This window comes from Chiloscyllium punctatum, chromosome 14, assembly GCF_047496795.1.
Source record: "Chiloscyllium punctatum isolate Juve2018m chromosome 14, sChiPun1.3, whole genome shotgun sequence".
Classification (NCBI taxonomy): domain Eukaryota; kingdom Metazoa; phylum Chordata; class Chondrichthyes; order Orectolobiformes; family Hemiscylliidae; genus Chiloscyllium; species Chiloscyllium punctatum.
Genome location: NC_092752.1, coordinates 39,344,974 through 39,372,713, shown reverse-complemented (window position 1 = coordinate 39,372,713; position 27,740 = coordinate 39,344,974). Strand labels below are relative to the sequence as shown.

Here is a 27,740-nt window from a genome sequence, read left to right as displayed (position 1 = left end):
CAGAACCCCACTGGTCCTCACCTACCACCTCACCAACCTCCAGGTACATCGTATCATCCTTCGTCATTTCCGCCACCTCCAAACAGACCGCACCACCAAGGATATATTTCCCTCCCCTCCCCTATCAGCGTTCTGGAAAGACCACTCCCTCCGCGACTCCCTCGTCAGGTCCACACTCCCCACCAACCCAACCTCCACTCCCGGCACCTTCCCCTGCAACCGCAAGAAATGCAAAACTTGCGCCCACACCTCCCCCCTCACTTCCCTCCAAGGCCCCAAGGGATCCTTCCATATCCGTCACATATCTGCACCTCCACATACATCATTTATTGCATCTGCTGCACCCGATGTAGCCTCCTCTACACTGGGGAGACAGGCCGCCTACTTACGGAACATTTCAGAGAACACCTCTGGGACACCCGCCCCCACCAACCCAACCGCCCCCGTGGCTGAACACTTTAACTCCCCCTCCCACTCCACCAAGGACATGCAGGTCGTTGGCCTCCGCCATCGCCAGACCATGGCAACATGACGCCTGGAGGAAGAGTGCCTCATCTTCCACCTAGGAACCCTCCAACCACAAGGGATGAATGCAGATTTCTCCAGCTTCCTCATTTCCCCTCTCCCCACCTTATCTCAGTCCCAACCCTCGGACTCAGCACCGCCTTCTTGACCTGCAATCTTCTTCCTGACCTCTCCGCCCCCACCCCACTCCAGCCTATCACCCTCACCTTAACCTCCTTCCACCTATCGCATTCCCAACGCCCCTCCCCCAAGTCCCTCCTCCCTACCTTTTATCTTAGCCTGCTTGGCACACCTTCCTCATTCCTGAAGAAGGGCTTATGCCCGAAACATCGATTCTCCTGCTCCTTGGATGCTGTCTGACCTGCTGCGCTTTTCCAGCAACACATTTTTCAGCTCATGTGATCTAGCCTTACATGTGTCACCAGAGCCACAGTAATGTGGTTAACTCTGAACTTCCCTCTGAAATGGCTTAGCAAGCCACATCATTGCAAGAACTACATTGACTACATTGCAAGAAATGAAACCGAATGAGCCACCTTTCATTGACCAAATACCAGAAATGACAAGGGCAAAAACAACTCTATGAACCCTGCAAACTCCTCCTTTTGCTGGTATTATTGGGGGTGCTACTGCAAAAATTGTGAGAGCCATCTCACCGATTAATCAAACAACAGCCTGACATAGTCATACTTTCAGAATAATATCCTACAGACAATCTCACCGATACGACCATCACCGTCTATGAATATGTCCTGTCCCAGCAACAGGTCAAACACAACAGTGGTGGCGACAAAGGACTATACAATGGGAGGAAGCTGCCTGGGAGTCATGGAATCATACAATCCCTACAGTGCAGAAAGAGGCCATTTGGCCCATCAAGTCTGCACTGACCATCTCAGCATCACTCGACAGCAGCACAACTAATTGAGCTGGTCAGATCCAAAAGGACGTAGCTGCTAGACTAAGGTGCTTTGCATTTCTAGTCCACCTCCCACTTTACAAGTATTTGTGGATGTGTAATTGGTGGTAAAAGGGAAGGCGAATAATAATGAATGGTTGTGTTTAGATTGGAGAAGAGGATAAAATTGGTGCTTCATAGTGATTGGTATCAAGATTCCTGCTCTTCTGATGTATTATAATTACCTACACTTGAATATAGGGTCATAATTTTAAAATTTTAAGATGAGAGTTTCAAAATGTACTTGCACGTGGGAAGATAGCGGCAGTGTTCAGGAGGACATACAGACTGGTGAAATGGGAGAAATGAAATTTAATGCGGAGGAGGGGGAAGTGAACTTTGGGAGGGCAAATTACAAGAGAGAGGATAACATTGAATAGAATTTGAGGGTGGTGCAAGGAATGGGGCACCTATGTTGGTGTGATGTATAAAAATCTTTAACCTTGTGTTTGTTAAACTTGCTGTTTTAAGCAAAAATCTTTGACTTTATCAATGAAAGCATAAAACTCAAGTGTGATAGTTATGTTTAATACTTAGAAGTCACTGGCTAGTCCTTAACTGGAAACTGGTTGTTTCCAATTATGAATGTCACACTTGACAAAGGGTATAATTGCCTTGAAGTTGCTGTAGAGGTTTATTAGTGCCAGGGTGAGGGAAATTTGTTTTGTGGAGAGATAAATTGACATATTGGTTTTTTTTTGAATCAGAGAACTTTGAAAGGGTTTAAGAAAGGTGTTCAATATTGTCAATTCCCTTATGTCCTTTAGGGAAGGAATTTTACCGTCCTTACCTGATCTGGCCTATGTGCAACTCCAGAGTCCCTTTCTGAAAATTGCTTTTGAATCTGTTTCCAGCAACATTTCAAGGAAAGCATTCCTGGTCATCATAGTTTGCTGAGCAAAAACAAAAAGGATATGGATAGGTTAAGTAAGATCTAGCAAGGTGGATATAATGTGGGAAAGTGTGAAATTGTACATTTTGACAGAAAAAATAGCGTATTATCTAAATGAAGAGAGGCTGCACAACTGATATGCAGAGCGATATGGGTGTCCTAGTGCATGAATTAGAGATGGTTAATATGCAGGTATAGCAAGTGATGTGGACAGCTGATAGAGTACTATAGTTTATTGAAAGGGGAATTGGGTGCAAGACTGGTGAGGTTATGCTTCTGTTATACAGGGCATTAGTGAAACCACATTTGGAGTATTGTGGTATAGTACTGGTTACTGTACTTACAGAAGGATATTTATGCATTGGAAGCAGTTCAGTGAAAGTTTACTACACTAATACTTGGAATTCGCAGATTGCCTAATGAAGAAAGCTAGTTAGGCTAGGCTGAATCCTCTGGAGTTTTGAAGAGTCAGAGGTGCAATATACAAGATCCTGAGGGAATTTGACTGGGTAGATGTTGAAAGGATGTTTCATGTTGTGGGAAAATCTAAAACCAGGGGATCATTGTTTCAAAAGAAGTTGTAAAACAGAGATAAGACTGCTTTTTTTACCCAGAGTGCTTAGAAGTTTTGGAATTCCTTTCTTCAAAAGGCAGTAAATGCAGAATCTTTAGATATTTTAAGGCTGAGGTAGATGATCTTTCATCCACTTGGTAATCAAGAAGTTATCAGGGATATGCAGAAATGTAGAGTTGAGGTTAAAACCAGATCAGCCATAATTTTATTGAAGGATGAACAGACTCAAAGGGATGTTAGTCTTGTCTTTTTCTTTGCTCGTATGGACTTCTACAGAAAATGGGGAAACAGTGCCATGTTATTGGGAAAATGTGGATGACTGAGCATAACTGGAAGCTTGTTTCAAGATTGGAACAAGCATGATGGGATGAATGGATACTTGTCACTTCATTCAGTCTTTCCTCAGTTACTGGCTTCCTAAACTATGTGTTTGATTACTGAATTATTTTCACATACTGCACTAAACTTGTCCATAGCTTATACATTGTGGGCGGCACGGTGCCACAGTGGTTAGCACTGCTGCCTCACAGCACCAGAGACCGAGTTCAATTCCTGCCTCAGACAACTGTCTGTATGGAGTTTGCACATTCTCCCTGTGTCTGCGTGGGTTTCCTCCGGGTGCTCAGGTTTCCTCCCACAGTCCAAAAATGTGCAGGTTAGGTGAATTGGCCATGATAAATTGCCCGTAGTGTTAGGTGTAGGGGAATGGGTCTGGATGGGTTGCTCTTTGGAGGGTCGGTGTGGACTTGTTGGGCCGAAGGGCTTGTTTCCACACTGTAAGTAAGTAATTAAACTAATCTAATCTAATTAGAGGAAAATGCACCCTTAACATTTTAAAACCTGTTCTAACATGAAAATGAAACGTTTGAGCTTCAAGTCTTCTGAATTGCAAAATATTTAATGGTAAGCCTTTGAGATATTAATAATTAAACAATCTGTTCCAAAATATAACCAAACTCTCACATCAATATCCAAATTGGTTTGAAGTGCTCTGTTTCATATTTGCACATGGAGTTGTTATTAGGGTGTCTCTGAGCTCTCGTTATGTTCAGACCTATAGATATGTAAGGCCTCAGGTTGTGCATTCTACTTGAGTAGAGTTTTTACTTTAAAATCCTACTATGTCAAGAAATTTAACACTGCCCCTTTTAGTGTTGTTTTGTTCTAATGTTGCTCAGGTTTTTGGACTGGGAATCACTTCGAGCATTTATCATACCTAATCTGATTGGAGTGACCTTGCCTTCTTTTAGACTCTAGGCGTCTTCCAACTTCTCTGCTGCCTTGCTGTCTTAGGTTTTTGCCAAGCCCAGACGATTTGTTAGCAGCACTTCTAGACAAAAAAAAGCCCCACTGACTTTTCTAATCTTGATGGGAATCTCTTCCCTGGAGGCAGATGTCAGAATGGAGGGCCCTCATGGGAGACTGCAGTGCAACTGGGTGGAAAAGCAAAGAAAGCCATTGAACTCCATTTGGAACAGAGTGGCTATCACCTCAGCTGGACAAAATCCCGTGGCTCACGCATGCTTCCCTATCATCTGTAAGTAATAGTGCACTGTAGGGAAGCCATGGTACTGGCCAGTGCCATACAGAGGGGAGGAAATGACATCAGGCAAAGCCCCAGCTGACACTTGTCCAGTCAGGTGGAGAGGAAAGGAATCCTAAGGCCCCACAGCTAGCTAACAAACACACCTGCACCAAGTGGTGACCTGAATAGGTCTAGGAGCCCGTGACAGCAACTAGTGACATTGCCCCAAATACATGCCACCAGACATTGGCCAGAATGCAGGCAAGATCAAGGGACAACTTCAGCAGGTGTCGCAAAGCACAGTGAGTAAACACCTCTCCCCTTCCCCCTAACTCCACATTCAGGAAGTACTGTAAGTTGAGTATTAGATTTTTCATTTATATTTTTTAAATCAACGCTATGGATCAGGTGCTGATCAGTGGATTTAGAATGGGCAGCTAGTTGTTTTTTCAGATGTTTAGACAAGATGGGCTGAATCACTTCTTTTTGTGCCATAACTTTCTCTGGTTCTGTTGGTGTATTTCATTTTAAGTTTTGGATGTAGGTTTGCTCGCTGAGCTGCAAGGTTCATTTCCATGGAAATGAACCTTGCAACTCGGCAAGCAAACCTACATCCAAAACCTCAACCTGAGCTACAAATCTTCTCAAAACTCACTCATTTTAAATTATTTAATTTGCCAGTGTAGGGACATAGCTATTTAAAGTACAGATGATATATTTCAGCTTAGTGGGTGCAGGTGTACAGTTTTAATTTTTTTCTGCTTGTTAAGTCCTTATGAAACTTAACTCCAATTTTAACATTGATTCCTATGGAGATCAATGCTTCACTTAGTCTTTTCAATGGAATCACAGTTTCAAGAATGCAACTGTGACTTTGTGAGGACACCAAGTACTTGAGGTTCCATCTTGAATGTCCATCATAGTCACATTAAGTAGATGGATAGTCTTTCTTTGACAGCAAATGAATATAAAAATATATTTCCTGATATTTAAAAATATTAAAATTTTCAGAATTTTGGCATGTACAATAAGTAGAGACATAATAAACTGCAGATGCCGGAAACCAAATAGCACAGATTGCATTCCAGGCAGTTAAATGACTGAGTATTTAACCTAGCTTCTCAAATAGCTCAGACACGAAACTACATCCATCCAGCAGGAGACTGGAATAACACAGCAAGCCAGGCAGGATCAGGAACTGGAGAAGTCACGTTTCAGATGTAACCCTTCTTTAGGTCTAGGGGTGGTGAGGTGGGGATAGGTGAACACAGGTAGAGGGTACAACCTGGTTAATCGATGGGGCCTCCTCTATTGCCACAATGAAAGAAGCCACAAAGTGGAGGAACAACACCTCATCTTCCTGGGCAGCCTACAGTCTGGAGGACTCAACATTGAGTTCTTCAATTTCAAATAACCTCCCTTCCCAGGCCCTCCCCCTCCCTCCCTCTGATGGACCCTTCATTCTAACCACCAACTGGATTCATTCCAACCAGGTTGTACCCTCTACCTGTGTTCACCTATCTCTATCTCATCACCCTGCCCCCTCAACCCCTTTATCTGCAGCTCCCCTTAAACCCGTCCCCAGTCCTAAAGAAAGCTTGCAGCCGAAACATTGACTTCTCCACCTTCTGATATACAATAAGTAAGCTGTTGAAATTCAGTAGTAGCCGTCAAGTACAGCACAGGCAATGTCTCCAGAGTCAGATAATCCAGTTAATTTGTTAAACAAATAGTTCAATTTTATACTGTACTATTCCTTAAGGATTTTTCTTCACTGGCACATTTCCAATACAATTAATTAAACAGGTCAGTTCGAGGACAGAGAAGAAATGTTACAGATCTTTCAATATTTTTGTATTGTTCAGCAAGAAATCTTTTCATCTCTCACCCTGAATTTAGAGGGCCCCCTATAAATAAAATGCTCAAATAATAATGGTTGATTCTGAAGAATTTTTTGATTCAATCAAGTTCTGAGAAGACAATAGTAAAAGACATGTAATAGTGATCAAAAATTAACAAGGCTTGAATTTACTTTTAAATAAAATTCTAAGGTTTTGATCTGACTTTGCTCAGTTGAAACCCAATAATTTTAAGTAACTTAAGTATTTATATCACTGTTGGTGTGTATGGATGGGAGAAATAAGGGATGGATGTAGTTTCGTGTCTGAGCTATTTGAGAAGCTAGGTTAAGCACTCAGTCATTTAACTGCCTGGAATGCAATCTGTGCTATGAGCATTCCTTTGGTTTTGGTTTATATGGAATGCAGATTTGACAAAGAAATAGTCAAATGTATTCTACTCAAACTTTTCATTTGCTGTCTCGAATGTGCATATTTTATTAACTTAAACTGGGTATGGCCATTTTCTACAACTGTAAACAGGTCAGTTTAAAGATGTCTCTTTACCAGTTTAATTTGATTTGATATTGTTTGACAAAACAAAACCAGAAGTATCAGTAAAGGGTGCAAAGTTTGAAATTTGATGTCCAAGTAGTCTGTTTCTATGTTTATGAATTCTGTTCAAATTTCTATGTTGTGGGATGAACGTTCAGTTGTATGCCGAAAATCATGTTTACTTAGTAAAACACTTCAATAAAACTTAGGCATCATCAAGATATTGAACAATTTTCAGGGATTTCTAATTTAAATGCTGTTGTTCTTCTATTGCAGTATATTTAGCAGCATGTGGAGAAACACTGAATATTGACTTCGCATTACCTTTCAATGACTTTGTGCCTGAAACTTGCAGCACAAAATTTTGTTTGAAGGTATGTTTCACTTTATTTTAAATAGTGACTTTAACAATTGTTTAGTCTTACTGTCAATGCGACAACATGTAACATTGCAAATTAGTAGCCTCACACAATGAGAAATTGTCAACTACTGTTTGAATAGCAAGTGTATGAGCCTTGACTTCAAACACTGAAAAATTTAAGTTTGTCAATGTTTTACGGGTAATTCCATGGTCTTTAAGATTAACATAGCATTTGATCAACGATGGCATCAAAGTGCCCAATCAAAACTGCGGTCAATAGGAAATGCGGAGGGGATATCTCTGTCAGGGTTAGAGTCATACCTAATGCAAAAGAAGATGGTCGAGCTTTTTGGATGTTAATGATCTCAGTCTTAGAACATCATTGTTGGAGTTCCTCAGGGTGATGTTGTAGGCCCAACTACCTTCAGCTGTTACATTCAACCAAAAAACTGCTGGAGATCTGAAACAAACAAAAACTTAAATTGCTTTGGGAAACTTAGCGGATTTTTCAGCATCTGTAGAGAGAAAATAGTCAATGTTTTGAGTCCTGTGACCCTTGTTCAGAACCAGGACTTAAAATGTTAACTCTCTTTTCTCTCCACAGATGCTGCCAGACCTGCTAAGTTTCTACAGCAGCTTTAGCTGCAACATAATGCTTTCTATACACCAAAACTTAGAAGTGGGGATGTTTGCTGATGATTATATAATATTCAGCGCCATTTGATTTCCTCAGACACTGAAAGAGCCTGTGTTCATATGCTGCAAGGTAGCGCTCTGGTTTGAGCGGATAAGTGGCAAGTAACATTTGTATCACACCAGTATCAGGCAATGATTATCTCTGACAAAAGTGAATCTAACCATTGCTCCTGGACATTCAACGGAATTACCATCACTGAATGCCCATTATCAATATTCTTGGGGTTACCATTGACCATATACTGAACAAATCCTATATTCCCGTTGTTGCAGTAGCAGCGTTTGCTATCTGCAAGATGCACTGAAGTAACACACTAAGGCTCTTTAGACAGCATCAGTAACATCTCCAACCTTTTGAAGAAAAAAAATGCAGGTAAATGGGAATGCCATCATCTTCGAGTTCCCCTCCAAGCTGTATGCCGTTGTGACTTTGAACACTATCGTTGTTCCTTCATTACTGCAGTCAAAATCCTGAAGCTCCCTTTATAACAGCACTGTGTAAGTAAACCTTGAAGACTAGCTAGTTCAGGAAGGTACTCTACCTCCTGCACCACCTGAAGGGCTGTTAGTGACAGGCAATAAATGCCGGTTAGTCTGCAATGCATACATCCCATGAATGAATGAAAAATAAGTACCTAATCAAACATTAATCTTGTCCTGGTGCAGTAAAGGATCATTCAGAGTTGTGAATAGAAACATAGAAACTAGGAGCAGAAATCGGCTATTCGGCCCTTCGAGCCTACTCTGCCATTTACCATGATCATGGCTGATCTTCTATCTCAATGCCATATTCTTGCTTTCTCTTCATACTTCTTAATGTCTTTAAAGTCTATTTTTAAAAAAAGACTGTCTTTTTCTTCAATGTATTCAGTGATTTGGCCCTTTCACCCTCTGTGTAGAGAATTCTACAGGTTCACTACCTTTTGAGTGAAGAAAGCTTTCCTCATCTCCTCTAAATAGTTGAGCCAGTATCTGCCCTGCCTGGTTCTTGACTCCCCAAACAGGAAAATCATTCCCCCTTCATCTAGCCTGTCCAACTCTGTTAGAATTTTATATGTTTCAGTCAGATTCTCTCTCATCCACCGAAACTCCTACAGTGAATACTGTTCAGTTGAACCAATCTCTCTACCATCCACAGTATCAGTCTAGTGAACCTCAGCTGTACTCCCTCTCGGGCCAGTACTTCCTTTCTTATTTTGGAGGACAAAAACTGTGGTCTCCTTAAGGCCCTGTATAAGGCATACCTATTTTTGAGCTCAAAAGCTCTTGCTATGAGGACCAATAAAGCATTTCCTTCCTAATTGATTGCTGCCCCTGCCTGTCTACTTTCATTGATGTACAGGAACACCCAGATCCCTTTGTACATCCACACTTCCCAATATACTGCCATTTAAATAGTGCTCACTCTTTGATTTTCACTCTAAAGTATACTTCTTCATCTTTAACCACATTGTACTGCATCTGTTATGTTTGGTCATTCACTCAACTTGTCTAAATCACCTCGAAGTCTCCTTGCTACCTGCTCACAAATTCCTTTCGTGTCCAGTTTTGTCATCAACGAGCTTGGAAATACTGCATTTGGTTCCTTCACTGGGGCCATTTATTTGCATTATGAATAGCCAGAACCCAAGCACTGATTCTTACAGTAGCTGCCTGCCACTCTGAACAAGACCCATTTATTCCCACTCTTTGTTTCTTGTCTGTCAACCAAATGTCCATGCGAATAATTACCTCCAACGAATGTGCTTTAGCTTTGCCTAATAATATGTTATGAGAGAACTTAATCAAAAACCTTTTGAAAATCCAAACACACCATATCCACTGTTAGTGCTGCTTACTTCAATTCTACTCTTACTGGATCCTTGGTTTCCTAATATTTCTTCGTTATTTTGTGACAAAGAACAGAAGTATGTGTTCAACTCTTTTGCCATTTCCTTCTTATCCAGTCCTGAATATTCCTAAGATATTTTGAGGTTGCTGGGTTTGTTGCTCCTATATTTCACCCTAAAGTGAACGTTTGGGTTTGTAATGTCATCAATTCCATTTTAAATGCCCTCACTGCCTCTGCTGTAGATTTACCCAGAAATAGTTGTTCTCAGTGTACTTTGGCTAGATCCTGCTTTCCCTAAACCAAAACCCTTTTTGCAGACCATTTCTCCCTTTTTCCCTAACAAACTTAAAATGAATGGTGTTTGTGCTTGCCATCACTAAACTGCTGTCCCACTCCCGCCTCAAACACCTCTTCCCTATTATGTTTTGAAAACAGAAATTAGTGGAAAGCCTTAGCAGGTCTCGCAGCATCTGTGGACAAGGCAGTTTTGATATTTCAGGTCGAATAACGTTGCCTCCCAATGCAGCTATGTCTGCATCCAATCCTGGCCACCAGACAACTTCTCGTCAACATCTTCATTTTGGAAATCCCTGAATGAACCTGGTGGAGTTCAGCCAGTATCTGTCAGCAGTCTTTGCTCAGGGCAATCACTCTTGCTCCCCATATCAATGTGCCATCCTCTACTGTGAATTGGTCTATCCGAGTCCAAAAAGGTTTCCATTCTGGTCTCTCTCATCATCAGCTGTTTTGGTTTTATCAGGACTCGATCTTTCTGTGTTCAAACTCTGCTTTCGTCAGCTGTGACTGGAAGTGTATTCAGAAAATTTTAAAACCATTATGGACTATTCCATTGGTGATATCACTAGTGGTTTATCTGCATTTACTACTTAGCCAGTTCTGAGAAAGGGTCATTGGACCCAAAACATTAATTCTCATTTCTCTCCACAGATGCTGCCAGAGCTGTGAGCTTTTCCAGTAATTTCTGTTTTTGTTTCCAAAATGGTATATCTTTGAGAGATGAGGAAGGCCACAGGGGATTCCTGCATTACCTGCCTGCCTTTACTCTGCCTCATGATCACCCTTTCTCTCTGTTCAGCTTTCAGCTGAAGTGTGCAGTGTGACCACCTCACTGAACATGTCGACAACAGTCTCAGCATTTCACATGCTTCACAGCAAGTTCACGTACTGCTCAGCTCTGAAATTCAGTTAGGCCAATGGCTGCACATGTGATTGCCAGGAACATTAAAAATGCAGACCTTTATTTCACTCTACGTAGTCCTGCTGCATTGAAAAGTCCTTGTCTTATGTTTTTTGAGGCCTTACTTTAAGTCTTAACTTGACTTCCCTGACGTCACTTCTATTATCTTATTACATTGACCTTAAGTTTCTCAGTTAAATCCAAACTTAGTCACTTGGTTTAAAAAAGTAGGCTTTTCTAATTTACAGCAATTTGTAAATAATCCCAAGAGCAGTTTCTTACTAACCAATTAACTTTACTTTCCTGTGATATCACTTTGTTTTTTTGTCACTCTGTTTCAAACTGAGCACTGGGTGCTCCCTCGTAGGTCCCATTGCTTTCATGACTCTCGAGGCAAATAGAGTAGGCCTCAAGTATTGGCCCTAATTTATATACTCTCACTCCGCACTGCTCCCTTGCGTGTCCCACTGACTGTCCAACTCTCAAAGCAAGTGACCTAGGCCTGAAGCATTGGCCTTGACTTTATATACCCTCAATCTGTGCTGCTCCCTTCATGACAAGAACTAACTGTAGGGCACTCTTCCCAGACTGCTTAAAGATTGGTAGATTTCCTTCCTAAAGAAAATTGGTGAATCAGATGGGCTTATTATGACAAACAATAGTGATTAATTCTTTGGACTTTGGATCTTTAATTCATCATCTGAGATTCTTTGGAATTGCATAGTCAGAGTATTATGGATACTACATGGTTGAGTAAAATCAGCATCAAAATGAATAGATTTTTGTGTGATCGGGGAAGTGAGGGATATGGGCATATAAGAGGAGTTGAGGCATGCGATCCTAATGCACATATGTGTAGTGAACAATCCACTCCTGTCTTTTTATTTTAAATGTGTGGCACAATTACTGCGCTTGATGGGATAGATTCAGAATTGAACCAGCTTAGAAGGGGGCATCCTTGAAACAGAATAGGCTATAGCAGTAAAGGAATCATTTTTAACCCAACTGATAATCTCAAAGCCCAACATACCTCTCACTTCGCTGTTACAAGTAAGCCAATGAAGTCTGCTTGTTTGCCACCTTAACCACCATCATTAATGTTGACTACTTCCACAGTTAGAGCACTGTGTTCTACATACTTTTTACATTTCAGCATCTTGCCAACCCTCCTCCAAGTGCATCTTTAAAATCTGTAATTTGTAAGGTCTAGAAGGATAAGGTCAGCAGCTACAAGGAAATACAGCCACTAAACAGTCTGATTGGAACTATATTGTTCATCCTTCACTATTATTGAGTAGCATTCTGTAATTTTTTCCTGTGAATGTACCTACACCAGATGGATTGCAGTGATTCCAAACTGTGGCTTAACACCATCTCGAGGGTAATAAGGGATGGTTAACCAATGTTGGCCGTTTGAGGCCCTGATTAGCTTAAATTCACATGTAATCACAGTCTAAGATTGATAGACCCATATACAAAAAATGAGGGCGTTGACTTTGCTATATAATAAATTGTAGTCTTGACATCTGTCTTGCACCCGCTTAGACTTGCTGAGTTATCTGTCCTGCCTCAGCTCATTTATAGTTGAGACCCTCAATCCTACTTTTATGACCTCTGGACTTACCTCTGGAATGTCTCTGAAGTTCCTCCCACCTTCCATAAACTTGAGGTCATTCAAATTTCTGCAGCCTGTGATCTAACTCATAACATTGCCTTACTGATCACCTCTGGGCTACACTGGCCTCCGTTCAATCAATGCCTCCGTTTTGAAATGTTCATTCTGTTTTTCAGTCCTTAGTTGGCCTTTTGAATACCTTTCAACCTAACACCCTCCAGTTGTACAACCATGTGTGCTATTCCAATCCTGACTACACCAGTGGTGCCCCCCCCTACTGAGACCCCAAGCCTGGGAATCCCTAAGCATCTCATTCTCTATACTTTTTAAAGATGGTCCTTAAAAGCTATTTCTTCAACCAAGCTTTTGATAATCTTGATTGGTCTCAAACTTTATCTTGTAATCCTCCTGTGATACTTCTTAAAAGGTTTTACTATTTGAAAGAATACAAACCAACACAGCTGTTATTGTACAAAGCTAAAAATCACACAACACCAGGTTATAGTCCAACAGGTTTAATTGGAAGCACTAACTTTTGGAGCGCCGCTCTTTCATCAGGTGGTTGTGGAGGACACAATTGTAAGATGCAGAATTTAGAGCAAAAGTTTATAGTGTGATGTAACTGAAATTATATATTGAAAAATATCTTGATTGCTTGTTAAGTCTTTCATCTGTTTGAATACGATGATAGTTTCACTTCTTTCATATGTAAATCACAGAACTTTTTTTAAAAAGTTACATTCTCAGGTTAACTGTAACAATTGGTGTCAGCCAGATAAGATGTTGGAGGTGTTAGTTCCTGATGAAGGAGCGGCGCTCCGAAATCTAGTACTTCCAATTAAACTTGTTGGACTATAATCTGGTGTTGTGTGATTTTTAACTTTGTACACCTCAGTCCAACGCCAGCACCTCCAAATCATGACTACATGTGGAAAGTAATGTTTTGCTCTCTGTCTATTATGAAGGAGTTACAGATGAAAATTAGGAAGAGGCTGAGGATAGATCCTTGAGATACACTAAGCGTGATTATGCGGGAGTAGAAAGAGAAAGCATTGTTAGGGATTATTAGGATTGGATAGGTAAGAATCTGATCAGGTGAGAGCAGTCACACCCAGCTGGACAACATTGATGAGGTATTGGTAGGTGATGTGTCAAGGGCTGCCGTCAACAAGGGTGAGATGGAATTTTAGTCACAAATGACATCTTACATGATTGAGGAGAAAGTGAAGACCACAGATGCTGGAGAGCAGAGTCGAGAGTATGGTGCTAGAAAATCACAGGAGGTCAGGCAATGTCCGAGGAGTAGGAGAATCAATGTTTTGGGCATAAGCCCTTCATTCCTGCTCCTTGGATGCTGCCTGACCTGCTGTGCTTTTCCAGCACCACACTCTTGACTCTGACATGATTGACATCAATTAAAGCATAACAGAACATTTTCTTTCCTGACTTTAATTCAGTATTACTTTGTTTTGCTTTGTGTTTCACCATTAGGCATTATAATCAGATTGTTTGCTTTGTTGGCTCAACTGGTAGCACTGTTCAACTGGAATGCAATATTTGTACATTCCCTCTACACTTCAGGGTTTGAGTAATTAATTTGACCTAACTGAAGGGCCTATTTCAATGGTGTATGACCCTATGACTTTGACAACTTCAGCAAGGTATTAAGGAGTGATGCTACTCTTTAGATAAAATGCTAAGTGAAGGAATTGTTTATCTACAGTAACGGTTTGGGGTATATTAGAATTTTTGCAAGTACTTTGCAAGAATGCAGTTTGAGGGGAAATTAATGGGGGCGGTGTGTTTGTGGGGTGGAGGTGGAATACAACATATGCACGAGAGGAGAATATGGAATGGTTACTAAAGTGAATGCTCATTAACAGAGGTATTGCTATTGAAATTGTACCCATTAATGTTGGTTGGCACTTAGCAGCTGGGCTTTCTAAAATTTTAAACTAGGTATGTTGACTGTTTACAGGGTATTGTGCTGAGAAATTAACCAGTGAATGGCTATCACCTATTTTGTTGAATTGAAATAGGTGTGTATACATGCAAAGAACAGGGCCCTACGTATTTATATATGTAGCTTCCATTACAACCACATGCACCACGCTGCAAGCCCAACTGACAATCTTAAATTGATTATAAGTATAGTTTCTCACTTTTTCAAGGTTATCCTACAAATGTTGACCAGTTGTAGAATCCTGTGTAACATTCAATGGGACTGTTCAGTGTAGCCAGTGCATTGCTTGTGAACACTGAAGGGATGTGCTGTTTGATACAGTCTGCTAGTTTTTGGGATATTTGATCTACTGCGTCTGAAGTTCAGACAGCACATAACTCACTTGTGTGATAGGAAGAACATCTTTTAAATTGCTGACACCACTTGTTTTTTACTCTTGCTTATTTTAGAAATACTCATGTTCTCTACCACCAAACAACATTTTGCATAATTATTTTACATTTGCAGGCAGAAAATCTGGATTTACGCTTATTTCTACCAGACTGCCATCCCAGTAGATACTCCACATTTACGTTAGTAAATGACTCCCAGGCTAACAAGTTAACTCCTCAAACCTCCTCTTCATCTGAGACACAAGCTACACTTAAAACGGGAAAACTAAAATGGCGCAATGTTACTCAGCCAGAGTAAGTATCCATTTTATATCTATTTTTGTTTCATGTCCTGTAGACTTTAATGGAATTAAAATAATACTTTCAGGACTTCTGTCATTTGCTTATTATTTGAAGACCGCTTTCATTTTCTTTGTTTTACTGTTTATTTCTGCTGTTTGTGTTCGATTTTACAATTCTGGAAAAAAATTAAAATATTGCTTTTCTTTTTCAACTTTATTATAACGATTCTGTCCAGTATTAATGTACTGTGGTTTAGAATGTGGGAATTTGTACCGGTATTGTTTTAATGATAAAGCTTCTTTTTTACTGTTGTAAGAGATCATTTGATTTGATTTTGATACTAATGTTGCATGTACTCAAATACAAAAGTACAGGAAAACAATAAAAAGTGTAGAATGTATAAGATCATTGTCAGAATTTTAAATTGTTTATGGAAAATTGGATTCAGGATTGAGTGAAAATTCATGGACTGGATATCCAAAGGTGCAAAATTTTCAGAACAGAACCATGGGAAGAAAGGATGTTATTGCTAAGCAAGAATGCCAGTACAGAATAAAACAGTAATATATTCCTTGGTGGTAATCGGGAAAAGTAACTTTTGCAGTAATAAGGAATCTGGTCACATGCCTGCCCTGTGGCTACTACCTTTTCTGAAAGATTTTTCATTTTGGATACTGTTGGGCTAGATGGTTTGTTGTGGACTGTAGCATGAGCCAAGTTTGTGGCATCAGGAGCTGTAAAGGAAGGGAGGAGAAAAAAGGCAGAGAAGCAATAGTGAAAGGGGGACAGATAGACATTTCTGTGACTGCAGACACAACACCCGGATGGAATGTTGCTTTGCTGGTGCCAGGCTCAGGGTTGTCATTGAATGCCTCTAGGACATTCTGAAGGGGGAATGAAAAAAGCCAGAGATCCTGATCCATGGTGGTACTAATGACATAGGTGAAAAGCAGGATGCATTCTTACTGGCAGATTAAAGAGAGCTAGGAAATAAAAACTATGTCTCAATGGTAGTGGTCTCAGGATCACTGTTAGTGCCATCTGCTAGCAAGATGGGGAATAGGAGAATAGACCAGTTGAATGTGTGGCTGGAGAGATGGTGCCAGAGAAGCATTGGGAACAATTCTGTAGAAACTGAAATATGTGTGGATTGGATTGCAGAAGAACCGGGATAAATATCCTCTCAGGGCTGTTCACTAGTTCTGTTTGGATGCCTTTAAATTAGAGTGGCAGGAAGCTGAGTGAAGCAAAGAAAAATTGAAATGAAAGGTAGAAAACAATGATAAGCCATAGTGCCAAAAAAATCTAAAGCGTCAAAATGGTGAGTCTAAAGATCCTTTATTGCAACTGCTCTGTGCATTCAAATAAGGTTCCTGAATTAACAATGCAAATAGCTGTAAAGGGCTACAAAATGATTACAACTACAGAGACTGTGGGGTGACCAAGCTGGGAACTGAACATCCAAGGGTAGTCATCTTTTAGGAAGGACAGACAAAAACAAAATGAAGTGGGTGGCATTGTTAGTGAATGTTGAAGTCTGTGTAGGAGTGAGAAAGAACATTGGTACAGGAAATCTAGACATGGAATCTGTCTGGATGGAGTTAAGAAATAATAAGAGGCAAAACCTTAGTAGGAGTTGTCTATGGGCCTCCAAACAGTAGTGGTAAGTTAGCTGATGGCTATAAACAGGAAATTAGAGATGCATGTAATAGTGATGCCATAGTATTTGTGGGTGGCTTGTGTCTACATACAGACTGGGCAAACTGGATTAGCCATAATGCTGTGGTGGAAGAGCTCCTGGAGCATGAATACATTTTTTTTTCAGAACCGTGCAATGATCAACAACTAGGGAACAGGCTATCCTAAAGTTGGTTTTGTTAAATGAGAAGAGCGTTAATTAATGACCTTTGTTCTAAGATTTTCTTCAGGAAAAAGTGCCCACAACATGATACATTTCTCTATATGGATAAAGAATTAAGTACCAATCCAAAACGTGGTCCTAAATCTAAACAAAGGAAATGTTGAAAGTCTGAATGTTAGGCAAGCCACAATAAACTGGGTAACTTTATTAAAAGCATGATAGCAGATAGACAATGGTTAATATCTAAGGAATAAATGTTTGCATTGCAACAGTTGTATCTTCCTTTCAGATGAAAAAACACAACAAGAAAAGAGACCTAACCATGGCTAACTAAAGAAGTTAAGAATTGTATTAGATTCAAAGAGAATCATAGAAGGTTGCTCATAAAAAGTAGCAAATCTGAGGACTGGATTCAGCAAAGGAGGACGAAAAGGTTGATTAAGAGGGGGAAAAATGGAATGAGTAAACTTGAAAAGAATATAAAAGCAGATTGTAAGAGCTTTTGGAAGTATGCAAAAAGAAAGTGCAGTACATTTAAATATAGGTGCCTTGCAGTCCAAAACAGGAGAATTAGTAATTGAAAACAATAGAAAATTGGCTAGCAGGTGTAAGAGACTAAGATTAAAGGGGTTGTTTTCAGAGTGAAAAGTGGATGGTCAGTGCTTGGGCTCAGGTATCAAAATAAAGTGACCATTACACACCACCATTCTTAGCCACTAACAGTCCCCGTTAACAGCTATTCCCTGTCCCTGCCAGATCATTGTCCACTCCTTCATATGTCCAACTGCTCTTCTCTTTCTTTGGGCTCTACCCCCACTTATCGTTTACTCCTTGCCCCCTCTGTACGTAAGTCAACATTTTCTTAGCTACCATCAGTTCTGAGGAAAAATCACCCGACCCGAAACGTTAACTCTGATTTCTCTCCACAGATGCTGCCTGACCTGCTGAGCTTTTCGAGCAATTTCTATTTTTAGTTCAGATTAAGGAATTCATCGTGTGGTTCAGAGTGGACTGCACGGAAAGCTTTTTCATTACTGGGGCACTGCTACTCGTACTAGGGAGAGTGAGAGCTATTCTAATTGGGATGGGTTGTGCTTAAAGTGCAGTGTTACTATGAAGCAGTGTCTTGGGGAATCAAATAAACAGGGCTATGAATTATACTTACACTAAAAAGGTTCAGGTGAAGGGAGATTTATAAATCTAAAGAGGAAAGATGAGTAAAACAGGACAAAAAGTGCAAAGCTTATTGGTGAATGGGGTTCATGCAGAGTACCATTGTAAAACAAAAGCAAAATTAAAAGCTCTTCAGTTGAATGCACATGTTCATAATGAAGAAGGTAAATAAGTGACACAAATAGAGATAAATGATTTGCATTTAGTCGCCATTACAGACATAATTAGAAAGTGACCAATGAATAAATATTTCCCAGTAATTCAGTGTTTCAAAAAGACAGTGCGAATGGGTAATGAAGAAAAATAGCCCTGGTAATGAAGATTTACATAAGGACATTAATGAGAGAGAATTTTGGAAATAGAATGAATATGGTGGAATTTAGGAATATTAAGATTCAGAAAATCATAGTACAAGATTGTTTATTGGTGTGCTATTAGTAGAACAGAACATTAACTGAAAAATAATTGGAGCTTGTAGCAAGGATAATGCAATAATTTTGACACTGTAATGGCACAGCTATTCTGTAGCACGAATTAGTAGAATGCTTTTTCCACAGTTTCTGGGACAATACATTGTGGAATGAACTCAGGATAAAATTATCTTAGATCAAGAATTGTGCAATAAAGTAGGATAAATTAGTAATCTTATAATAAAAGATCATTTGGGACAAAGAGATCATAATAGAATTAAATTTCAAATGAAGGTGACATATTATGATCTCAAAGAATTTAAAGAAGGTCATGTATATATGAATGAGAAGAAATATATGTTTGCGTAAATAGACAAAACTGTATGGCGGTAAATAAGTAGGAAGAACATCTCAAAAATCCATTCAAAGTCTCTAGCAAAAATACAAATACTCAGCAAGGAAAGTCCATCTGTGGCTAATTAAGGAAGTTACGGATGGTAGTTCTGAAATAAAAATCTACAGTGTTGCAAAGGAGAGTAAGTTTGATGGTTGGGAGAATTTTGGAATCCAGCAGAAAGCAGCCAAATTGTTTGTAGAAAAAATAGAACAGAACCAGAGACAAAAATATCCTAGAATATCAAACAGATTCTAAAAGCTCTTACAGATAGATAAATAAGAAAAAGAACTGCAAAAGTAAATGTTGATCTCTTGGAGGCAGAGAGAAGTTATATTTTTATAAGGAAATAATTGAAGCATTGAGCACGTTTTGTAATTGTCTTCACTATAGAAGACACAACAAAGGGACTAAAAGGTAATATGAAGACAGAAAATGTAGAGGAGAAACCTAGGACTGAAAGGTGACAAATCTCCAGGACAATAAGAGCTAACTACAGGGATAGTAGATGTGTTAGTTATAATTTTCTAAAACTCTAGATTCTAAAACGGAAGGAACTTAAAAACTGAGAATTACTGGCCAGTTTGCCTGACATTAGCTCGTGAAAAATTGTTGAAATTGAACATTAAATTAGCAATGCATTTATGATCAGAGTTATCATTAATTTACAAAACAGAAACTGTACTTGACAAAATTATTAAAAATTTTTGAGGATGTAACTCCCAGGATAGGGATTTCTGGAAGTTATTCAGTGAGGTGTTAGACCTCCTTGAACAGCAGATAAGGATTTGTGGATTTGAGAGTAGTATATTAGCCGTTGGTAGTGGATTTGTTTTTGAATAGGAGTAAAAATGGGGCATTTTAAGTTGACAGGCTATAACCAGTGGAGTGCTAGGGTATCCTTGACTCAACATCTCCATTAATTACTTAACTGTAGAGACAGTATGATGTACATAAGTATGCTGATGATAGAGTTAGGTATGAATCTAAACCATAATGGAACAAAATGTTTGCAAAAGGAATAGGTTAATGGAGTGGGTCATAAGATGGCAGGGTAGAATAATGTGGGAAGTGCTGGTTGTAAAAATATGGAGATTTTTAAAAAAAGGCATGGAACCTATATGTAAATGTTCAGATAGTCTTGTGTATACTTACATAAGGAAGTTTAGAATATTAGCATGCAAGTCTAATAAATAATTAGGAAGAGAAATTGGATGTTGGCCTTTATTGCAAGGAGATTGAAATATAAGAGTAAGGAAGTCTTCCTGCAAAAGCATAGTTTTAATGAGACCATACTTGGAATACTGTAAATAGTTTGAGATTTCATATCTAATGCTTAATATACTTTTCTTGGTGGAGGTACACTGACAGTTCATGATATTAGTTTCTGGGATGAGAGGCTGAGTAAATTGGGCCCATACTACATAGAGCTTAGATGGATGAGAGTTTATGCAAGATTTTGTAGTGGATTGATTATAGTGGTGCTGGAAAAGCACAGCAGGTCAGGCAGCATCCGAGGAGCAGGAAAATCAATGTTTCGGACAAAAGCCCTTCATCAGGAATTCCTGATGCTGCCTGACCTGCTGTGCTTTTCCAGCACCACTATAATATTGACTCTAATCCCCAGCATCTGTAGTACCCATTTCTGCCCTTTTGTAAGGCTTTGACAGGACAGATATTGGGAGGATGTTTCCTCTGACTGAAGAACCAAGAGTAATGGGGCACAGCCTCAGAATAACAAGTTAATCATTTTGAATTGAGATAAAAAATTCTTCACTTTATTGTGAATCTTTAGAATTGCTATGGTAAACCGAAATCAGAAGATTTTGATTTATCGGGGAATCGCGGATATGGAGAACTGCAGGAAAATGAAGATGTGTTAGAAGATTAGTCATGATCATATTAAATGTTAGGACAAGCTTGAGGGGCTGAATGGTTTATGCCTTCTTTTATTTCTTGAGTTTCTTTTCATTTATTTGTAATGTGGGCATTGCTGAACAGACCAGTTGTTGTGAACGCAAGTAATGTTACCCTTCATGGTAACATTGGACAAATAAGATCCAAGAAAGAAATCTGGCTTGATTTTGTAGTTCGTTATTCTGGTAGTTAGTTGCTGAATGCATTCATAGGAGGCTGTGAAAGTTGTTTAAACATGAGCAGAAGTTTATATGTATATATGTATGTAATTTAGTTTGAAAAAAAGGAAAGACATAAATTTAACATTTTTCCCAGTAATTTTTTTTAAACTTATTCAATCCCAGAGAGACATCATTCCTATCTTAATTCTTTCATTTTTTTGTTTAACTGACTCTTCCCAAATTTCCTTTTTGGATTGCTGAATTGTTTTAATGTGACTTTCTAGTTCAGATGGCCTGAACCTTCTTTCAGTTCTGCTAGCCTAAGTTGTTTTATTTCAATTCTGATGGCTTGACAACTTGTACATAAATTCTCTCAGTTTGAAGACTTTGTAAACTAACCTGTCCTTTTGCAAGGATAAAACTATTCTCCTGAACTGAAACCATATTCTTCTTTTAGAATAAAAATGCAACCTGATTCTTCTGAACCGAACTCAAGCTAAGCTGCACTGTACCCTAATCATCTGTTTCTTCTGTATGTTGTAAACTCAAAAGTGCAAACATTTCATCAGTTAGCACCATAGTCATCTGTCTAGGTACTTACTAAGTCACAGTCCTTGGGATTATGTATTTAGGTCATTTTTACAAATATCAATTTGATTTTACTGTTGTAAAAAAGTTATTTTCACAAAATTGAAATCAAAATCCTTCATGCTTTACTCTAAAAATCCAAAATTCCCAAATAATGATGGTATATATCATATGTCCTATTGCATAGTGTTTGTTGCCCATCCTTAATTGTCCTTGAACTGAGTGATTGCTGACCATTTCAGAGGGCAGTTAAGTGTCAACTGTGGTTATGGAGTAGAGACCAGGACAGGTCTGCAGATTTCCTGCTCAAAATAAATCAAGATAGGTTCTGACAAAAATTTAAAGTAGCTTTCATGGTCACCATCACTCAGTCTAGTTTTATATTCCAGTTTGATTACAGCGGCTGTGGAAGAGTCTATGACACCTTTCCCCCCCCGCCCCCCTGCGAATATAAGACTCTGACTTGGGATTACAAGTCAAGTGACATCACCACTGTCTCTTTTCTCTGTGCCCCCCTCTCCCAAAAACAATCTGAATTGGAATACTTGAGACTGCAATATCATTGCACATGCTGTAATGCCCCTCAAGGCAATTTGACATCTCTAATTTACTTTTGATTATTTCCTGGATATGTTGGCAGTTTTTTTTGGTAGTATTCCTTATTCCTTACCATAGCATTTTTATTGAGGTACCACATTTAAAATATCCCTCCAGCTTCTGTGAGTGCAACCACACGTATCATTTTTCTGACATACATTTATTGATGAATGTGTTTGTTGCACTACAGATTTGTCCGTGGTCTAGATTAGAGTGGTGCTGGAAAAGCACAGCAGGTCAGGCAGCATCCAAGGAGCAGGAAAATCGATGTTTCAGGCAAAAGCCCTTCATTGGGAATAGGGGTTTCAACATTTTGAGGGTATTCTGACCTGTTGTGTTGCTGTGGATGAACTTGTACTTGCTTTCATGTGAATTCCATATGTTAAAAATTTTGTGATTCACTTGCTTTATTAATTTCCCTTAGTAATTTTGTTTCCATCTATCCTAATAATGCCTACTTTTCTGTGATCACAAATTCAGGTGTGTTTATCTAAATCTAAATATGTTTCATAGTTGATTAGCCAAAGCAGATCATTATTAGATATTTCTAGACATACTCTGTCAGCAGTGGTATCTGCCTACTAATCATAACCTATTTTGTTTTGTTTGTGTATTTCCTAAATAAGTGCATGTCTTTGAAAATATGTGATGGAAACAGATTTATCCTATTCTCTGGTGCATTGCAAAGGTCTCAACATAAGCTGTTTGGATATTTATTACAGTCTATACAATCTCCAAGTTGAAAGTGATGATGACAATGAAGGAACAGTAAGGTGGAGTGTGGCTTAAAGGAGAACTTGAAGGTAGTGATGTTTCCATGCATTTGCTGTCATTACTCTTGTAGGTGTAGAAGAAAATGGTAGAGGAGATATGGTGAATTTCGGCCGTACGTCCAGTAAGTGTTATACACTGCTTTCATTGTGTTTCAGTGGTGGATGGGCATCCAAGCTTTGACCTGGATAGTATTGTGCTTCTTGAGTGTTGTTGGACCTGCACTCATTTAGACAAATGGGGAGTATTATTTCTTACATTCCCTATTTGTGCTTTATAGGTACTGGTCAGGTTTTAGAGAGTCATAGGATGAAGTATTGACTGATGAATTTCGGCTTTTTAGCTACTATGAGTGTATGACTGATCAACTTCAGTTTCTGGATAATGATAACCTTCAGATGTTAATAGCGGGGGAAACTCAACAATGGTAATCCTATTGAATGTCAAGGGGAGTTGGAGGTTTCCTCTTATTGATCATTGCCTGGCACTTGTGTAATGCAGATGTAACATTACTTGTTAACCCAAGCCTGAATGTTGTCCAACTCTTGCAGCGTGTGGATATGGACTACTTCAGTATCTTAGAAATTATGAATGGTGCTGAAGATTATGAAGACATGAGCAAAGATCAGCTATTTCTTGATGCTGTGTGGAATGAGTTAAATTGGCTGAACACTGGCATCTGTGAACTTCGGGATGTCAGGAAGATGCTAAGTTGGTTCATGCACTTGTAATTTTAGCTGAAGTTTTTTTCTGCTCACTAACTGGTTGCATGTATTTCTGCCACCTTGAACTGCTGCAGTCCATTTGGCGTAAGAGCACCCATCGTGCTGTAAGGGAATTTCAGGATTTTGATTTCACTATGTGAAGGAACAATTTTGGACATATCTCAAAGTCAGAATGCTGTGTGGGTTTGGAATTGAACTTGTAAGTGGCATTGTTCCAGATGAAATTGGAAGTATGGGCAGAGCTTCAATACTTGGGTAAAAGGGCACTGCTTCCTGAACATTTTGCGGCACTCTTCTCACCTTGTTGCAGCACACTGATTGAAAACTATTCCTACACAAGACACCTTTCATCCCTTTACTTGCAAATGCTTCAACTTTGTCTTGTACTCTGATGTGCTGGGCTCCCCCATTATAAAAATGAGGATGTTTGTCAAGTTTCTCTTCTCAGTTGGTTGTTTATTTATTCACCAGCATTCGTGATTGAATGTGGCCAGACGGCAGAGCTCAGATCTGATTCATCGGTCGTAGGATCTCTTGGCTCTGTCTGTGGCATGTTGCTTTCACTGAGCCTTATTCAGGTAGTTTTGCACTGTAGCTTCACCATGCTGAAAGCATAGATCCTGCTACTGGTGTTAACATCTGATTATGTTCATAGTCCACTAAATAACGAGGTGGTAAATGTAACAAGGTAAACAGTTATTGGGAATTAGTTAGGAAATTGTACTTTAATGTCAAGGGACTCTGATGGTGCAGTGGTAATGTCTCTACCTCTGAGCCAGGATGCTCAAGTTCAAGTCCCACCTGCTCCAGCCGTGTGTAATAATATCCCTGAACAGATTGATTTTTTAAAAAATGTAAATGTCACCTTTAGCTGACAGTTCATAGCTCCAAACCAAAGTTGATAAACAATCAAATAATGACATTTCAGAGAGGGTTCCAACAACATGAAGATCAGTCTTTGGCTCCACAAAGATGCAATGGTCATACCTCCTGATGGTGTCAGTTAGTTTGATGAGGACATGTTGAGGTAGGATTTTTCCCTCTTGCTGTTTCCCTTATCAGCTGCTGTCGAGCCAGTTTTGCAGCAGTGTCCTTTACGATTCAGTCAACTCAGTCAGTAATTATGGTGTCAAGATACTTCTGGTGATGAACATTGAAGTCCTCGGTGTTTCTTTCAGTTTGTTTCCACATACAGGAATGTTGATTCACCACCTTGAGTGAAGATGGTGTGGTTTGAGTGGTAATAGTAAGTTTCTTTGCCCATATTTGACTTGATGCTGTAAGACTCCCCAATTTGTGTAATCCTAAACTGTATAATTTAGATTACATATAAAATAGATTTGTTTCTATATCATTGAATAACTGGAGTGACATATTTTTAGTCTGTCTGTCTGTGATAGTGCTGATATCCTGCCACAATTGAGATATCTTACTTCATTACATTTCACAGCTGAATTAGGGAAGTGCACCCACAGTTTAGAAGCAAAATACACTGTGACATTACATAATGATACTGTCTTTTTGAACAAATGTCTACTGGTTAACTATTGAGTATGATGAAATGTTACTTCTATGCGTATATTCTTGTGTTTAGAATAAAGGGTGGCATTTTGTTCAGTAGTGATATTTTTAAAGGTATTTTATAGTTAGAACTATTTTAAAAAAGAAAGCCATTTCCCACTGTCACTTTGACTTTCAGATAACCTGACCTTTTCCCAGTTGGAGGAACCAAACAATCTAGGGAAACTTCTGGCAATAGCAATTGGCTCTAAATTATTCAGGACATACCTAAGCAGACAATTTCCCAACAAATTATGATAAGAACAGCATTGTGTGCTAACCAAACAAGTGCTATGGAAGCTTTTTCCTTTACATTCATTGAATTTACTTACATTTAAATGTTATGTTTTAAACACTGAATTCACAGGTGTGTTAAGAAGAAAAGCCATAAACTGCAGACATTAACAAATATGCATTGAAGTTACCAGTTTGCACGATGTCATATTTTGCAGTTTATTTTAAACAAATTTGAAGTGTTTCTGTTTTCACTTTTTTGACCCATTAGCCAAGATGGCGAGGAACAATAGCAATATAGGAGTGCAGGTTCATAGCTCCTTGAAAGTGCAGTCACAGGTAGATAGGATAGTGAAGAAGGTGCTTGGTATGCTTTCCTTTATTGATCAGAATATTGAGTACAGGAGTTGGGAGGTCATGTTGCGGCTGTACAGGACATTAGTTAGACCACTGTTGGAATAATGCGTGCAATTCTGGTCTCCTTTCTATCGGAAAGATGTTGTGAAACTTGAAAGGGTTCAGAAAAGATTTACAAGGATGATGCCAGGGTTGGAGGATTTGAACTATAGGGAGAGGCTGAACAGGCTGGGGCTGTTTTCCCTGGATCGTTGGAGGCTGAGGGGTGACCTTATAGAGGTTTACAAAATTATGAGGGGCCTGGATAGGATACATAGACAAAGTCTTTTCCCTGGGGTGGGGGTATCCAGATCTAGAGGGCGTAGGTTTAGGGGGAGGGGGGAAAGATATAAACGAGACCTAAGGGGCAACTTTTTCACATAGAGGGTGGTACGTGTATGGAATGAGCTGCCAGAGGATGTGATGGAGGCTGGTACAATTGCAACATTTAAGAGGCATTTGGATGGGTATATGAATAGGAAGGGTTTGGAGGGATATGGGCCAGGTGCTGGCAACTGAGACTAGAATGGGTTGGGACATCTGGTCGGCATGGACCGGTTGGACCGTGGGGTCTGTTTCCATACTGTACATCGCTATGACTCTATGACTGTATGTCGTCTTGATGCAGGTATTCAATTAATGCTCACACTTATCATGGAGAGGTTAATTTTACTTTGTGGGCACAGTATGAAATATAAGAATGTGAATATACTTACGGAGCAAGAATGTTGTCAGTTTGATTGACAGGACTGCTGGTGAATCCCTGCACAGAAATGTGACCAAGATATTGTCCTCAGCTGAATGTGACTGAAGTTATCAGAAAGAGTTGGAAAACGCATTCTTGGTTTGAATAAAGGCTGTATAAGATGTGCTGTATGACTTTGATTATGACTCTCTCTGACCTAGAGCTGCAGCAAGAATTGTAGTCAGAAATTTCAGTCAATGTTGGGGAAATTATGGCAAAACTAATAATGCATTGTGTACGTAGACATTTTTAAGCAACAACTGAAATTCACTTTATAAAGGAGAATTTTCTTTGACTCTGCTCTCTGTATATTTTACTTATGATGTAGGGCATATACTGTTCCAGACCTTGCCTCAGGTGGTGCTGTCTTTTCGCAAAATGTGCAAAGAACATAATACTTGGTACAAATTACAAAGAATTGTTTGTTACAGTCAACGTTGGGCTAGATTTTGGGTTGTACAGGGAGAGTACTGAAGGGAAAATACATGAGGATTGGCAGGTGCCTCTTCACTCAAGAGAATTTCAAAGACATGTCTGAAGTTTGTAATGTCAGTACAGAATTAAACATCACAATACAACACTTGGTTTGTACTTGGGTCTAGTGCTGCAATGAATTCTGAAGGAGTACTGCTCAGTCACATATGAATTTACCACAACTAAGAAGTGGGATGCAGACGTAGGACCAGCAAGTTCCCCCAGCCTGCTCGTGTTCATTAAGATCTTAGCTGAAGTTTATTATATCAACAAAACCTATCTATCCTATCGTACATACCTTGATTTCCTGACCGCTGAATAATCCACCAATCAAATCTCGAGTAGAGTCAATGGTTCAGCCCCACAATCTCCAAGAACCTTTTCTTCATCTCTGTCCTAAGCAGCTGATTGCTTATTCCAGAACTATGACTCCTAGTTTGTGACTATCCCAGTCAGTGGATACAATCTTTCTTGTCTCACCTTAAGTTCTGTATATTTTACTGAGATCATTTCTCAGTCTTTTTAAACT

The 27,740-nt window shown here is 39.4% G+C and overlaps 1 protein-coding gene across 7 annotated transcripts in view; it reads left to right on the top strand.

Annotated features, from left to right (window-relative positions):
* Positions 1 to 27,740, top strand: part of kiaa1109 (KIAA1109 ortholog) — a 427,165-nt gene that overhangs the window by 135,304 nt on the left and 264,121 nt on the right. For all 7 annotated transcript variants that reach the window (XM_072584210.1, XM_072584207.1, XM_072584208.1 and 4 more), the window contains exons 16-17: positions 7,144 to 7,241; positions 15,039 to 15,217. In XM_072584210.1, coding sequence (XP_072440311.1) covers positions 7,144 to 7,241; positions 15,039 to 15,217 — 277 coding nt within the window. The remainder of the gene's footprint in view (positions 1 to 7,143; positions 7,242 to 15,038; positions 15,218 to 27,740) is intronic.